Source organism: Culex quinquefasciatus, chromosome 3 (genome assembly GCF_015732765.1).
Source record: "Culex quinquefasciatus strain JHB chromosome 3, VPISU_Cqui_1.0_pri_paternal, whole genome shotgun sequence".
Lineage (NCBI taxonomy): Eukaryota > Metazoa > Arthropoda > Insecta > Diptera > Culicidae > Culex > Culex quinquefasciatus.
The window spans coordinates 86,996,248-87,013,259 of NC_051863.1; the positions used below are offsets into that span (position 1 = coordinate 86,996,248).

Sequence of the window (17,012 nt, forward strand, 5' to 3'; positions counted from 1 at the left end):
CCATACCTGCTCGCGGTCGACCATGTCATAGGCTGCCTTGAAGTCAATGAAAATGTGATGTGTGGGCACGTTGTACTCGCGGCATTTCTCAAGGATCTGCCGGAGGCAAAATATTTGGTCCGTGGTGGCTCGCGCGCACGTAAAGCCTGCTTGGTAGGGCCCCACAAACCTTTTTGCGTGGGGGATAGCTGACGGCAGAGGATCTGGGAGAGTACTCTTTATAGGCAGCATTGATAAGTGTTATGCCGCGGTAGTTACAGCAATCCAACTTATCGCCCTTTTTGTAGATGGGGCGTATAACCACAGAGTAATCCAGAGGGAGCACTGGCATTTCATTCATGGTTGCGTTACGCGGTACATCGTGGTACATCCCCCCTTCAGCAAAACTTTTGCTTGTCGTAACGCTCGAAGCAAACTGACATTTGAGGCGTTACTTTTTTCAAGCGTTCAGATCTAAGAGCTCTTAGGTTCAGACCCCGTAAAAAATTTGACAGTTCTCGACCTAACGAAACATCCTTCGAAATCGGGAGGAGTGTGAAGCAACTGCGGAAAAGTGTGTAAACTGCGAAAAACTACGAGTGCAACGTAAGGTGAACGTCGACGCAAACCATTCCGCTTGGAGTAGTGATTGCCCGGTCTTCCAGAAGGAGCAGGAGAAAAGGAACAGATTGGTGGACTTTACGACGTAGCAACCAAAACCGGACGGAGATATATTGTACCTGAACATTGCTGGCATGAAATCTCATTTTGACGAACTGAAGCTGATTATTCAGAAGACAACACCAAAAATAATTGTACTGACGGAGACACACTTGACAGAAAAACACGATCTTGACGAGTTTCAGATACAAACGTACAGCTGCAGTTTTTGTCTATCAAGGTCAGCACACACAGGTGGAGTTGCCGTGTACGTGGATGATCGCTTAAAATACGAGACGATTTCAAACATGGCTGTTGGAGATAACTGGTTTTTGGCAGTGGACGTGAAAAGCTCAGCACTCAACGGAATCTACGGAGGAATTTATCATTCACCTAGCAGCAGTGACACGGAGTTTATTGACAGCTACGAAGAATGGCTAAGAAGTGTGTTCGCGGATGAAAGAAGGAACGTATTCGTCGGTGACTTCAACATTCGATGGAATGAACCAGGGTGTTCCAGAGAGCTAAAGAACGTTGCAGATGCTATGGGAATGAGGCAGATTGTTTTGGAACCCACGCGCGTCGGACCGACAAGCAGCAACATCATTGATCTCGTCTTCACCAACATGGAGAATGCAGAAGCACGTGTTGTTGAAGAACTGAAAGTGTCTGACCATGAGACAATCAGTATCGCGATTGGGAATGGCACAATCAATCTTCCGGAGCGAGAGGAATCGTATGTAAGCTGGAAGCGGTACTCCAAGGACAAGCTGCAAGAAATTCTTCGAAGAAACAGGAGCAGTAACAGCAGGATAGATGAGACAATTGGAGAAGCATCGCGTAACTTCAGCACAAATCTGGTGTCCGCTGTTGAAAGTTTAGTCGATGTTCGCTGCTGTAGACGCACAGAAACAAGTGACTGGTACACTGATCATCTGAGGGCTATGAAAAATGAACGGGACAACGCGTACCGGCAATATAGGAGTACAAAATCTGTTCCAGCGCTGGAGAAGTACAAGCTGTTGAGGAACGCTTACGTCCGGGGTCTGAAACAGGCGAAAAATCAGTCGGTTGAGGAAGAAATCAGAAGCTGTCATGGAGATTCTAAGAAGCTATGGAGATGTTTGAAATCGCTGATTCAGCCCGGAGGAAAGCAGCATGCAGAAATCGTCTTTGGAACCGGCTGCAGCGATGCAGAAACAGCAAGGCGTCTAAACAACTTCTTTGTGGACAGCGTAGAAGAGATTCATGCGAAGATTCCGCCTCCAACAGTAGTTCCAGTAGCAGTAGCAGAATTCCAACAAGTCACCATGGCCAAACTCAAGGATACCGTTCGATCGCTAAAAGACTGTGCTGGCGTCGACAACGTGACAAAGCGTGTGATGTTGGATGCTCTGGATGTCGTAGGAGGAGAGTTGTTGGACATTGTGAACAGGTCTCTGAGCCAAGGTGAATTCCCACAACATTGGAAACAAACTTTGGTAATTCCAATTCCAAAGGTGCCGAAATCAACGCGTCCGGAAGATCACAGACCAATCAACATGTTGCCGCTGTACGAGAAGGTCATAGAAACGATTGTGAAAGAGCAGCTGACGGCGTTTGTGGATCGAGCGGGAGTACTAGTTGAGGAGCAATCTGGTTTTCGGAGACATCATTCTTGTGAGTCAGCTCTTAACCTCCTACTTGTGAAGTGGAAGCAGTACGTGGAAGAAGGAAAAATTATCTTGGCAGTATTCGTGGACTTGAAGCGCGCTTTTGAGACAATTGACCGATCCAAGTTGAAGGCAGTTTTGCGTCGTTGCGGAATACGTGGTACAGCTTTGAGGTGGTTAAGCAGCTATCTAAGCAGCCGAGTACAAGTGACAAGGTACAACAGCGCAACATCGCCCGCTACGGATGTGAATCTTGGAGTACCACAGGGAAGTGTACTAGGACCGCTGCTATTTATTCTGTACATGAACGACCTAAAACAAGCGTTACGGCAGGCACAAGTGAACTTGTTCGCCGACGACACAGTTCTGTTCGTAGTGGGAGATAGTCTGGACGAATGTTTTGACGTGATGAATGCTGAACTAGCAGGATTTGTTGATTGGCTGAGGTGGAAGAAACTTCAACTTAACGTCAGCAAAACGAAAAGCATGATTGTGACTACACGGCGGCTCAATGACATTAGCAGATCAGTTATGGTAGATGGCGAGGCAGTTGAACGGGTGGAAGCGATCAAATATCTTGGAGTAATGCTGGACGAAAAACTCAACTTTAACGAACACATTGACTACACGATACGGAAAGCAGCTCGCAAGTATGGAATTATGTGCAGAATCAGCCGATACCTGACCTCAGAAGCAAAGATACACGTCTACAACTCTTTGATTGCTCCCCATTTTGACTACTGTGCCTCAATTTTGTTTCTTGCAACCCGGACGCAGCTAAAACGAATGCAAGTGCTTCAAAGCCGAGTTATGCGTCTGACTTCAAGACAACTTATGCTAGAGTGCCTGCAGTGGATGTCCGTTAGGCAGCGCATCGAATACAACACCTTAGTTTTTGTGTTTAGGATTAGGAAAGGGATGGCCCCAAAATACTTGACGGAAACGGTGGTACACGGAAGTGACATTCATCAGTACAACACAAGACAAGCCGACGACCTCAGACTGCTGCAATGCAAGAAGACTTGCACCCAGAACTCCCTACTTTATAAAGGATACAACCTGTTTAATCAACTCCCCGACGAAGCTAAGCTCACCAGCAACATCAACGAGTTCAAGAGGCACTGCAAGACTTTCGTTTTACGAAGACCACTGGAGTAGGTACCCACGATTGTACTGTGAGGAAGAGCATGTTATGACGGCCGGCCATCTTCATTATCGGTACAAATCGCATGGGATTTACCTTGGGCCGCATATGAAAAAGTTTGATCAAAAGTAACGCGAATCTGGGCGCGGTTTTAACCCTATGTGCTCATATGTGTGAGATAGCAAATGATCTCAAATCCCTAAATAGGAGAAAAGGAAGCAGCAGCGAGTGACATAAAAGACTCAACATAGGATTTGTATGAGCGCCTTGAGGTGATGTAATGAGAGAAACGGATGGGCATACACGGAAGTCGAGTAAGATTTAAGGATACTCTCAAGCACTGGAATAGAATTATCGAAAGATATCTGCTCGTAAACCTTCCATACTACAAATAATGTGTATGGGCAAGAGGTGGGCCATCCAAGGATAAAAAAATCGGGTAATCAAAAACAACCAACCAGTTAGCCGATTTATTCGGGATTCGTCAGGAGTAAGATTTTTAATCGGCCTACGAATAGACCGATTAAATTGAGTTGAGTCAGATTTTATTTTATTCACAGACTAAATCGGTAAAAAATCGGTTGTTTTTGTAACCGATTTCGTCGGCCGATTTCGACAACCGATTTACCACCAGACGCTTATGTAAAGATTACACAGAAGTCTGTTGCCACCCGACTAGACCCGACTTAGTTATGCGAAAAGTCGGATTTTTTTTACGGGGGATGACTTCTATAAACTGTGGGTCTCGTGGCGCAGGGGTAGCGGCTTCGGCTGCCGATCCCGATGATGCTATGAGACGCGGGTTCGATTCCCGCCTTATCCACTGAGCTTCTATCGGATGGTGAAGTAAAACGTCGGTCCCGGTATCTCCTGTCTCGTCAGAGGCGCTGGAGCAGAAATCCCACGTTAGAGGAAGGCCATGCCCCGGGGGGCGTAGTGCCAATAGTTTCGTTTTTTTTTTCGACTTCTATAAACTGTCAAAGTTTTTCACATTTACAAAATCAACAATGTGCATTTTCTGAAGGCGATAAATTTAATCACAAAGAATGTATGTGATATTGCGTGCATATTTTGAACAAGATTTCTGGAGCTGCTGCGGTTCACCGATCCATTGAATTCGGAACTTAAAGTTTACCCTTGTGACCGACCGCTTTGTCGTGATTTCACGTGGACAGATAGAGCAAATAGTGTAATTTACCAATTTATTTTTATATCAATATTTTTGTTTTTTTTTTCTTCGAGGAGTGACCAGAAATATATGTGATGTTGAGTCGATAGAAGCTTTTGCTCTTAGTTTACTTCAATTTATTATTCTAATCCTGAGCTTAATTGATGCACTGACTTCCATCATTTGCGAAACTAGAACAAGGACTATACTCGTGTTGGCTTCCCGTAAATTCGGATGTTGGAAACGAAACAGCCTGCAGGTTTTCACCGCTGGCGTTCATGACCCCGCCCCACCGTTAATGTTCGCTTTGGCGGCCCAGTGCTGTTGGGATGGAAGCAAAATCCAACAGTTCTAGACCAATTTCAATCGAGTCGACTATTTTTGTTATAAACTTTTTTTCAACGTTCTGAGGAGGATCAATTTGGACCCTTGGACGTATGGCTCCAACTGATTCAAAGGTCAAATATCAAAAACTTCACTTAATGTGGTCGTCTTCTAAAAGTTGCTAGAAGTTTCCTGCTGTTGAATGTTCTAAAGAAACTTTAAACAGATGACATTTTTCACATCCAGCAGTTGTCAAAACAAAACAAAAATCGAAAAAAAACATGAGTTTACCATGATGAAAATTTTCAACGGGTAATCCATAACGCCGCTACGATTCCAAAGGGTAAAGTCGTAACGCAACCATAAGATTTGATTACTTTTGTTCGGACTGTTTTTCCTCACTTCAGATCATGGAAATTACCTTGTGGAACGCCCTAGCCAGCTTCTCTCCTCAATATTTGAAAAGCTCGCTCGGCAACCGATCTTTACCGGCGGCTCTGTTGTTCTTCAGCTCCTTGATCTCCTTATTAACCATCCAGAGATCAGGAGCCGGGAACTGGTCATCAGCCCCGGGAGCTCCAACCCATTTAACTCAATCGGAATTCTGAAACGGAATGCAATTCGAATCGTTTACGTATTCCGTTTCAAACGCAACAACCGGTACGTACACGGAATCGGTTGTTGCGTTTGAAACGGATTACGTAAACGATTCGAATTGCATTCCGTTTGAGAATTCCGATTGAGTTAACTGGAAGGTTAACTTCCATGCAGTCTCCGTCTGCTGTTTCGCCGTTGAGGTGTTCATTGAAGTACTGCTTCCACCTCGTTTCTGTTCACGAGAAGATTTCCTCTGCGTCCCGGCACTTCTCGGCTCGCGGCACGAAGCCTTTCCGGAACTGGTTTATCTTCCGGTAGAACTTCCACGTCTCGTTTTCAAGGAACAGCCGCTCCATCTCGTCGCGGTCTCGATCTTCTTGCTGGCGCTTCTTTATCTTGAAGACCGCGGTTTGTCGTTCCCTTGCCTGTTTGTATCGATCCTCGTCCTCTATCGTACTGGTCTGCAACTTTCTGTCGAAAAGCAGCTTTCTTCTCGCACGATAACGGTTGGCATTCGTCGTCGTACCAATCGTTTTTCCTGTGTCGTTCCACCCTACCTAATGAAGTTTCAGCGACACTACCGATGGCTGAGCAAATTTTACTCCAGCCGACCTCGAGAGAAGCAGCGCCTAATTCTTCCTCACTTGGCAGGTTCGCCTCCAGCTGATTGAAACATTCAGAATCAAGATTTGAATGTTTTTCTAAAACAAACATGGCCGTCAAATGGCCGATCATCGGAAATAATAGGTCTATTCCCGTACTAGCAGAATTGCAGAATTTCTGCAGCTTTTGCAGAATTCTGCAGCCAGCATAAGTCACTTTTTTGCAGCACGTTATTCCCGTACTTTTCAGCTCGCTCTCTCCCAGTCAAATCAATCCGAATTCTGAAACGGAATCTAATTAGAATCGTATACAAATTCCGTTTCAAACGCAACAACCGGTTCGAACACGGAACCGGTTGTTGCGTTTGAAACGGAATTTGTATGCGATTCTAATTAGATTCCGTTTCAGAATTCGGATTGATTTGACTGGGGAGTAGTCAGCAACCCAGACGGAAAAGGGGGGCGCCTGGCGGGCGTTTTGTCTTGGGCGCTGCACTTAGCTGCGCAAGACGTCTGGCAGATTTTCCCCCCGACTGGCCCAAGAATGTTGCCAGAATTCTGGCGAATATGCAACAAACCGGTCGTGCACGGTTCAACCGATTGAACCGATTGGTTTTTGTGCCAGACAGCTGTGAGTTATCCCACCAGATTTTCGCCAGATTCGTCGGGCGTCACGCAAAACCTGGCTAAAAGAAATGTGCCAAGTGTGTCTGAACTGCACGACAAACGTCCGCCTGCGCCAGACACTCAAATTTACCAGATTTTTTTCCGACCGGGAATGATGATCCAAAATTATCATCAGATACACGCACACAAATGATCTGCCACAGACACTGTAAAAGGAAGAGCTTCAACAGCGAGCTCTTAAAATTCGCCATCTCTATTCATTGTCTCCTCGAACATTTTCGACACGCTGCTTTCAAAATCAAGACATGTGTTTTTAACGTGACTTTCACTTCAGAATTGAAGGACTAGTCGATTGGGGCAAATCAAAGTGAAATTCATTTGGTTTTCACGTGTAGCATGAGCATGAGAGATCACCCATGGTTGCCCCTCCGTTGCTGAACAGAACCGTAATATCCTTTCAGCACTACTGATTATAGGCTTCGACCACGGGGTTGGGCACATGGTTGATCCGTAGCGCATTGGATTTACTTCCGTAAATATTTCGTAAATATCGTAAATACAAGCGTAAATATTATTTATCTGCACGATATTCGGAATTGAATTTTGTTCAGTGTGGATAGTGACAGTTCAGAACTGTCACTTGTTTGTTTCCTTCATTTACAAACTGTCACCGCTCTAATCCAGCTTGAGGTATATTTTGTCACCTTCAGGATTTCCGGTGCCCTACGAAGATTGGGACAGCGGGACCAGAAAACGTCAGCACTTCTACTTAAGAAGCAAATGCGGGTGATGACGGCAGGACCGTCGATGAAGCGGTCCTTGCCGGCCGAACTTCCACCACCCTCACAATCCGACCGCAGCCGTTACCGCAAGCCCAACCGGACCCGGGCATGCTGGAGCTGCTCACCAGCTCGGAGAACCATGCCCGCGTGTTGGAAGCCCGAGCCGTCGCAGTCAGAAAGCCGGCAGCGTTGCCCACCCCCGCAGAACCAACGACGACGCAAGTGTGCTGGGGCAAAATAACGACCAAAAAGCACAAAACGTGGGTGGGCGACGGAACGTTGACCATCGTGGGCGGGAAGAGCGTCACGTTGGGCGACGAGGACGGCAAGGTGATTGGGAGCTCCGGGTTGGTGAAGAGGAGGAGCTGGAGGAGGGTTCGCGGTTGAGCAAGGAGGTTGAACTGGTGGAGCGGATTGATGGGGAGGTGGCCAAGGAGAATGATGTGCCGGTGAAGAGGGTTCCATTCGAGGCGAGAGGAGGGCTTAGGCTGCCGGCGGAGTCGATGTGCGCCGGGAGTCCGATTGTGATGTCAACACGGGTGTCGAGCTGGTTGGGACTGTGGGGAGGAAGCGATTGCGGAGGATTTTGTTCCGTTGATGATGCGGGAGCCTTCGCTCGATCAGTGGAAGTATAACAAAGGGTTGCGTTCCGTACTGCGTGGCTAAGCATTTGCGGCCGCACCAGCGGGAAGGGTTTTGGGAATGAAACGCGAAGACTCGGAACAGTTGGGAGCGATTTTGGCCGACGAGATGGGACTGGGGAAGACGTTGCAGACGTTGGCGTTGATCTACACCTTGAAGAATCAGGGACCTTACGGGCAGCCGGTTGTGAAGCGGGTTCTGATCGTGACTCCGAGCAGTTTGGTGGACAACTGGGATCGAGAGATACCAAAGTGGTTGAAGCAGGAACGGATCTTTACGTTCATCGTGGGGCCGAATAGCAAGTTGAAAAAGTACGCGCACCTGTTCGCAACCCAACGAGTTGTCGCATGGGGGGAGAAGGGAGAGGAGGGGCGGTCAATATCGTTTTTTTCATCATATCTAACAATACAAAAACTGATTTCACAAATAAAAAGAAATTAAACCACCGGCGACTTTTCCTTGGTCAGTGCGGACGCGTCCCAGACGAGCTTAGCACCGTCTCCGATGAACATCTGCACCAGCTGCTGGCTGGCCATTTTCAGGTAGGTCGACTTCGGTGGATGAATTCTCAGGTTCTTGAACTTGTCCTTGTGCGTCGTCGGCAGCACGACGGCCTCAATCAATTTCTGGATTTGCCTGTCCAACCCGCCAATGTCCGAATACTGCTCGGTCGGCCGGAAGTGTCTCCAGGATGAGGTACGAGTCCTTGTTTACGCCCACCAAATCGTCCGGCTTGAGTTTCTCTGGATCAACCAGGCTAAACACGGGCAAAAAGTACGTCTGCCGTGTCAAAGTCTTGATTACGGTGCGCTTGCCCTTCCGCTTGAGTCCAGCACCTCCACCGCCCCGTCGTCCTCCGTCTCCTGAGGGTCCACGTCCAGCAGCTCGATCGACTTGTCCTCCTGGGTTACCACCATCTCGATTGCTGGTGCCTTACTGAGTCCAAACACGCACTAAATTCAACACAAAACAATGGAAAATCCGGATTTACTACGACGAAGCTGCTGGCCCATGAAATTGTCGGATGAGTGCCAGCGAATCGCTCGGCCGGAAAATGTAATAGAGACAGATTGATTTTTTGTTGTTGTTTGTAAACAGTGCGCGCGTTTGCGACGACAGCTGTGAACACTGAAATAAAATTCATAGAGGAATGGTGTATGCACGTAAATATGGATGCACATACGGATTAACTTATGAAAAAAATGCAATATATTTGGAGTGACCACCTCGTGGCTTCGACGATCTAGTGGTGTTTCCCTTATCAACAGCATGTATGAATGCGCTGAAAAAATAAAACACCATGATTGCTAAAGCTAAATCAGTTGCGAATAGGTAACAGTCATTGGCCACCAACGGCGCTCGCCATGTCAGTTTGTAGACCTCGATTTTAAGGGACGGGAATGTTAGTTAGCGCAGGTTGCTACTAGGGCAGCTGATTCACTCTGTGCTTACACCCTACGAGCGCCAGGAACCTGAAAACTTGTTAGTAGGATAGGGTGTTTGGTCAGGATTCATCATAGAAGATGATGATGCGACCCAAAATCATAGTGTTTGTTGAAAGATGTTATATATTATTCTCAAGACAAACAATCGGATGCTGCGGATGAGACATTTCTCGTTTATCGGTTGTTAAATTTTAAATGAAATGGTCTAGTCTTAGACAGCCGGCTGTGGAAAGATAGAACCAAAATCATTTGTAATTAAAGAATGAAGGATTAAACAATGCAACTTTTAACTTGAGATGATTTTACGAGTTTTAAATGATTGATGTTTAGTGAGGTACTGATTAACGGTGCGAACGACGATTTTCTATGTGTATCGAGCTGAAATGGTATGATAGGGTGTTGAAAGGGTCAAATCAAACTGGCTAGCTTAGAGATCCTAAATAGGGAGACTGGTCGAAGTGAATTTGACGTACCCAAACAGACACGAGTTTGACGTATCCAAACGAGCATTTGCCTTTACGCCCAGCAAAACTTGGCAGTGTTGGCAAGCTCAAAACATACGTTGCCAGATCGATTTAGCAAGCTTAGACCAGTCTCCCTATTTAGGGTCTCTAGGCTAGCTGTCATCGGGACAACCAAAGCCAGCCGCACCTTCACACGCACACACGCACGCGAGAAAAACGAAAAACACACCGACGGCGGACGCGAAAATTCTTACGACCCTATTGGTACGTTCGTTTGAACAGCCAGTGTGGCACTGAGTGCCGCACTCGTCGGTGCCAGTTTTGGTTCAAACGAACATTCTTTTTCAGTGTGCATGGAACTCGCATGAAACTGAAAAAATATCGAGTGCGGCACTAGAGTTTCAGTTCTAAGATGGCGGCGAAACTCGTGCGGAACTAGCGCGAGTTTCTTCAAAGAAACACTTTGACAGCTCTGAGTGCGGCACTCAGTGCCGAACTAGCCATCAAACGAACGTACCATATGGAAAGGAATCGCAAATCTGACTGTCTCAACTGTCATCGGGACAGCCAAAGCCAGCCGCACCTTCACACGCACACACGCACGCGAGAAAAACGAAAAACACACCGACGGCGGACGCGAAAATTCTTACGACCCTACGGAAAGGAATCGCAAATCTGACTGGCTCAACTGTCATCGGGACAGCCAAAGCCAGCCGCACCTTCACACGCACACATGCACGCCAAAAACGAAAACACACCGACGGCGGAAGCGAAAATTCTACGACCTTACGAAAAGGAATCGCAAATCTGACTCTCATTTGGTTTTCACGTGTAGTTCATGCAAAAAAAGAATGAAGGGCTTTTTGCTAGCGATCAGCTGGTTCCAGATGATTCCCACATTCATTTGAAGTGCAAAGCATGTGTGAGTCAAAGGAAAAGCATGTGAATTTATTGTGTTGGTTTTCGGAGTGGCTAACGTGAAAAAGCATTTGATTTTGCTATGTTGGTTTCTTTCAGTGTAGTATCAGTAAGTGAAAACGGAAAAATTCGAATCAGCGCAGTAGGGGAAATATACCCATTTTAGTCACTCTAAGCAATTCGACCGATTCTCATCACTTTTGCCGTTTTTCGCTATTAAATCAAAATTTTCAGATGTATTAACAATGGAGAGTTGCTAGCTCACTTTTATTTGAGCTATTTATTTCTTTGGAACAGTCAAAAACACTTTATTTATGGAAGCTGTAATTCATGATCAAAGTGCTGATAGGCCGATAATAGAAATAGGCTAAGAAAGGGTATAGTTCCCCTATGTCGATCACAGATTGATCTGTTTGAAATTGATGATGATTATTTTACTGGATCTGCCTGACATTGGTCAATCGGTTAATCTGTAACTAGACATTCTGTAATGAACAGCGATTTTGATGGAAATTAATTTTGTCTAACTATGAACCAACACAATAGAGAGACTTTGCGATGAAAACCTTTTAACCTTCTACAACCCAACATACCCCTCATAGAGTTCGATTTGGAGCGTCGTTCCGTCGGGTCGCTTGATTTTTCGCGATCGTCGTCGGAATATTTTGGTGTTTTTTGGGTGAGTATGTGCATGTGCGCGTGCGTCTGCGGCTGGATCTGGTTGCTTAGATGACAACCAGTTTGCCAGTTCGATTTGGAGCGTCGTTTCGTCGGGTCGCTTGATTTTTCGCGTTCGTCGTCGGAATATTTTGGTGTTTTTCGGGTGAGTGTGTGCGTCTGCGGCTGGCTCTGGTTGCTTCGATGACAACCAGTTTGCCAGTTCGATTTGGAGCGTCGTTCCGTCGGGTCGCTTGATTTTTCGCGTTCGTCGTCGGAATATTTTGGTGTTTTTTCGGGTGAGATACACATTACAGCCGGGGTTCTTTGTTTTATGTAATTGTTTAATGAGAAGATTCGTTTTAAATTTCGCGCTAGATATACATCACCTTACAACTCGACTTCCGCTTAGTAATTTAGCTCGTGAAGCATGGCAATGAATGTTAATTCAACGTGATTATTTAATTCCTGTTCATAACATCGTAACTTCTCAGTCATTTATTGGTTGCTTATTTTATAATAATTCAAAAATTTAAATCGTTTCTACTCCATGGTCGGTTTAGTCTATGTAAATGTTATGCTGAGTATAGCATTTCAACATTTAATTACATACTATTTTGATTCTTCTTTCCACAGCCGGCTGTCTAAGATTGAATCATTTATGCTTAATTCAACAGCAAATAAACGGGAATTGTCTCATCAGCAGCATCCGATTATTTGCCTTGAGAATAATACACCCTATAAACAAAACTTATTGATTTTTGGGTCACATCATCATCTTCTATGATGAATCCTGACCATTACCCTTACCAACTAACAAAATCCCAAGTAGAAGTAGTTTTTCCGGCACACGTGGGGGTGTGGATATCGTATAGAACCCACCCTTGGTAGCAACCTGTGCTAACTAACATTCCCGCCCCAATCCCCCGAGATCTACAAACTGACATGGCGGGCGCCGTTGGTGGCCAATGACTGTTACTTATTCGCACCTGCTCTAGTTTTGATGATCTTGTTGTTTTATCTTTTCAGCGCATTCATGCATGCTGTTGATAAGAGAAACATCATAGATCGTTGAATCCGTTGAGTGATAGTGCTGATAGGATAATACGGTCCTGTTCAGCAACGGAGAAGGACAACCATGGGTGGTCTCTCATGCTCATCAGTGGTGTCACGGTTCGCTTTTGAGCGTATCATAGCCACTCAATCGACGAACCTATCGGGTGAGCGCTTATCGATCGCTCAGAGCGGGGGGTTTGAACGGTTCGCGAACCAAAATTTCGATCATCATTTCTCTGCTCGCTTACCGCTCCGCTCTGAACGGAGTAAAGAGAGCGTTCAGCGAACGGTTCGCCAACGGAGAATGTAGGCACTGATAGAAAAACTTATTTGTTTTCATTCTTCACTCCCACAAAATTGTTCAAATTTTTTAACGATAAAGTTATCAAGGGACCATCCATAAACTACGTGGACACCTTACGGTAAGGGGGCTATGGCGATTAACCACGTTCCATAGAAAAAGATTTAATTTGAATGGAAATTGTCCACGAGGGGGTTGAGATTTCTAAAAAAGTGTCCACGTTTGCGGATGGTCCCCAAGGAACCAGGGAGTCCTCTGTTGACCCAGAACATAACAACGCAGACCTCTTGCTTGTTATGGTGGTGGACCCATCGATAATAAATCCAGGAGTCAGGACATCCCACTGAGTTGTTGCAGCCATGCTCTGTAGCTCTAGCCCTCGATAGTCACTTAAGCCGCCTGCCGTAGCCTTCTGTTGTCAAAATCATGACATGTTTTTCTCTGAGTGCTGTTTTTAGCTCTTCTTGCGAACCGCTCATTGATGGTCCCTCTCACTCTCATTCGCGATGAGAGAGCAAGGGTTCATGCGAACCACGGCAGGCGTTCGGATCGTGGTTCGCTCGTGCTTGGTTCGCAATCATGAGCGAACCACACTTGAGCGTCATGACGTATCGTTTGAACCACGATTCGAGTAAGCGAACCGTGACACCACTGATGCTCATGCTCTACAACCCAACATACCCCAACAGTTTGCAGATCGGCTAATGTTCAAAAATCATAGAAAATCGATAATTGAACATAATGATTCGAAGTTATTTTAATTTGAAAGCTTTTCTTGAGATTTTTCGATTAATGGAATGGCTGACTGCAAATTTGAAAGTTTTCATTTATGTTTTTGATAAAACACAGTGACCCTTGAAAACTACAAATTCGAAACCGCTTCCGGGAAATCCGGTTTGTTTTATTTTGATGTTAGGCCGTTGCAAATATTTTTTGAAGTTTATGTCCCTCGGCTCTGACCAAAGTCGAGGGGGCAAAAAAAAATAAAAATATATAAAAATTGAAATTACAAGCCTAGGTTTCAACATTTGGATGAAAAAAGTGTTTTAAAATGCATTTTACAGACGTACAGTTGCTTTCCAATCATAAGTTTTGAAAATATCGAGGTATTGACGGAATTTTTTTTCGCGAAAAAAAAAAACTTTTCGTGGGACTGTACATTGGTATTTCATGAAAATTTAAAATGTTTTCAAAGGAGTTCAAACATGCTGAATATGATTATAAACGCGGGAAAATGCATTTTACCTGGTTTTCAGTTGATTAAAATTTAATTTTCATTAAAATTTTGAAGTTTTTCGAAAAAATATTTTTTTTGCCTCCTGATTATTCAGGCCAGTGCTGTTAAACGTTTAGATTAACGACGTTTAACTTAACGGAATCGTTAAAAGTTAACATAAACGTGAACGCGAACGGAGCCTACGTTGATCTTAACTTTAACGCGAACGGAGCACGTTAATTAACGTCGTTAATTAACGCGTTGATTAACGCGTTAATCTTTGTGAGGCTCCGACTTTGAGGGCTTGTATCTCCCAAACGGTAACATCTAGCGGGTTACTTTCAGTTGCATTTTACGGGCATTAACTGTGACTATGAGTTCCCGGTGAGGTAATTTGTTCAAAGTGGCCACCGGTTCCGGCAACCCGGAACATCCGTCAAGCATGTTTTTTGAAGTTTTTGTCGTTCAATCGTCATTTGAGCCAATGTTATGAGACGTTGTTTGTATTACATAGGTACTGACTATATTGGGTCAGTTCAGGGTATCTGTGGCCACTCCGGAACCGATTCCATGGTACCACGCAAATGGTTCCGACGATTGTGATATTCAAAAGTCAACCTGTTGCTTATCAAACTTCGTCAAATTGAAATCATTAATCATCCATTATCATGCCGGTGCCCTTTGACCCGATCGGACCACTCCGGAACCGGTTACCGGTGGCCTCGGAGGAAGTGTACTGAGTATAGAAAAAGTCCTTTCATGTGACATATTAAACTTCATGAAATTGAAAGTTATGACCACTTAGATGCATGTCGGTGCCTTATGATTAAGTATGAAGATTTTTATATTATTTGGGAAATATTTCCGATGCACTTTTATTGGTTCCGGTTGACCCGTCTTTAAACTCCAGTGCGCTTGCAATTAGTAGGCTACAAGATGGTACGCAGTTGAAGTCCCATTGCACTGTATCCAAGTAGGCCAATTAACCAGCTGAATTGTACAGGTTTGACACTCTCGCCGGTTACCATGGACACCCGATCAGAGAGCCAGTAGTTGCTGTTTATTACGTCAATTGTGTTATGGAACCACTTCTGAATGTTCTGTCGATGATTTTAAAACAAGCCAACCAAACCAGTGTATAGCTAATATATATTTTTATTAACATAAAATTCTTCATAAGACGTCGGCACTTTCTCTATGATGCAGGAGAAGCGAGAGGAGGGAGGGGTAAGCACTGTAGCCTCCAGTGACCGATTCCGGAAGGATCAACCCTGAAGACGTCAGTTTGGCCTTCGTTGGTTATAATTTTCAGATTCATGAAGTTTGATATGTCACATGAAAGGATTTTTTCTATACTCAGTACACTTCCTCCGAGGCCACCGGTAACCGGTTCCGGAGTGGTCCGATCGGGTCAAAGGGCACCGGCATGATAATGGATGATTAATGATTTCAATTTGACGAAGTTTGATAAGCAACAGGTTGACTTTTGAATATCACAATCGTCGGAACCATTTGCGTGGTACCATGGAATCGGTTCCGGAGTGGCCACAGATACCCTGAACTGACCCAATATAGTCAGTACCTATGTAATACAAACAACGTCTCATAACATTGGCTTAAATGACGATTGAACGACAAAAACTTCAAAAAACATGCTTGACGGATGTTCCGGGTTGCCGGAACCGGTGGCCACTTTGAACAAATTACCTCACCGGGAACTCATAGTCACAGTTAATGCCCGTAAAATGCAACTGAAAGTAACCCGCTAGATGTTACCGTTTGGGAGATACAAGCCCTCAAAGTCGGAGCCTAACAAAGATTAACGCGTTAATCAACGCGTTAATTAACGACGTCAATTAACGTGCTCCGTTCGCGTTAAAGTTAAGATCAACGTAGGCTCCGTTCGCGTTCACGTTAATTTTAACGATTAACGGACGCGTTAACGTTAATTAACGTTTAACAGCACTGATTCAGGCCAACTTTGAAGGGGGAAGGGGGGGGGGGGGCGACATAAACTTTGAAAAATATTTGCAACGGCCTTACCTAATTCTTAAATTGCCCAAAAAATTGTTCTTCGTTTTTTTCCCGAAATATATTTTTTGTCAATAAAATGTCAATAGAAAAAGCTATAAACCATCCATGAACTAGTTAAATTCATAGTTACCTCTCTCCTGAATGCGTCTGGCATGGTAAAAGTGCTAGAAATCCAACAATATGTATTAACTACGTGTGTAGGAATTCCATTGACTATGCAACTGATTGGTTGTCCAACAAATTGTGTAGCAGTGATTACTAAACTACAAGCCAAGAGTAGCGCCGTTGTAAAGGAGTTGTGTAGACGGAAAATAACACTATCGGTGTAAATGTCCTGGCGCTTAAAGTAGTCCTTCAAACCGCTGAGTAACTTATACATGATGACAGAGATGTGTGATGCGCAATATTATTTTCAGTGAATCAAACTTTGCAGAGTTAAGAGGAGCATTTGAAACCATTTAAAACCACAGGAATCTGGAAGAAAAAAAAATTAGAGAAAAATATTTTATTGATTACACTGACCAATAAAAATTGACAAAAATGTCTGCGCAGGCTAAACTCGAGGGGAAGCATGAAGTTAGGAGAAAATTACAAAGCTGATCGAGGCACGCTCGTAATCAGCTCTTCTACCCAATCAAACGATTTTTTGCATGACGGGTTCATTCCGCTTCGAAAATTGTTTCGAAATTTTCTAAACGGAATCTCCGGTTGGACTCCGTTTCGATTCCGTTTAACCATTTTTGA

General features: G+C 44.7%; 1 protein-coding gene across 3 annotated transcripts in view; it reads right to left on the reverse strand.

Annotated features, from left to right (window-relative positions):
* The window catches only part of LOC119769430 (innexin inx1), a 112,781-nt gene that overhangs the window by 40,785 nt on the left and 54,984 nt on the right, over window positions 1–17,012 (reverse strand). For all 3 annotated transcript variants that reach the window (XM_038261831.1, XM_038261830.1, XM_038261829.1), the window contains one exon: window positions 16,399–16,742. In XM_038261831.1, coding sequence (XP_038117759.1) covers window positions 16,399–16,647 — 249 coding nt within the window. In that variant the 5' untranslated portion in view covers window positions 16,648–16,742. Of the gene's footprint in view, window positions 1–16,398; window positions 16,743–17,012 lie in introns of those variants that run through there.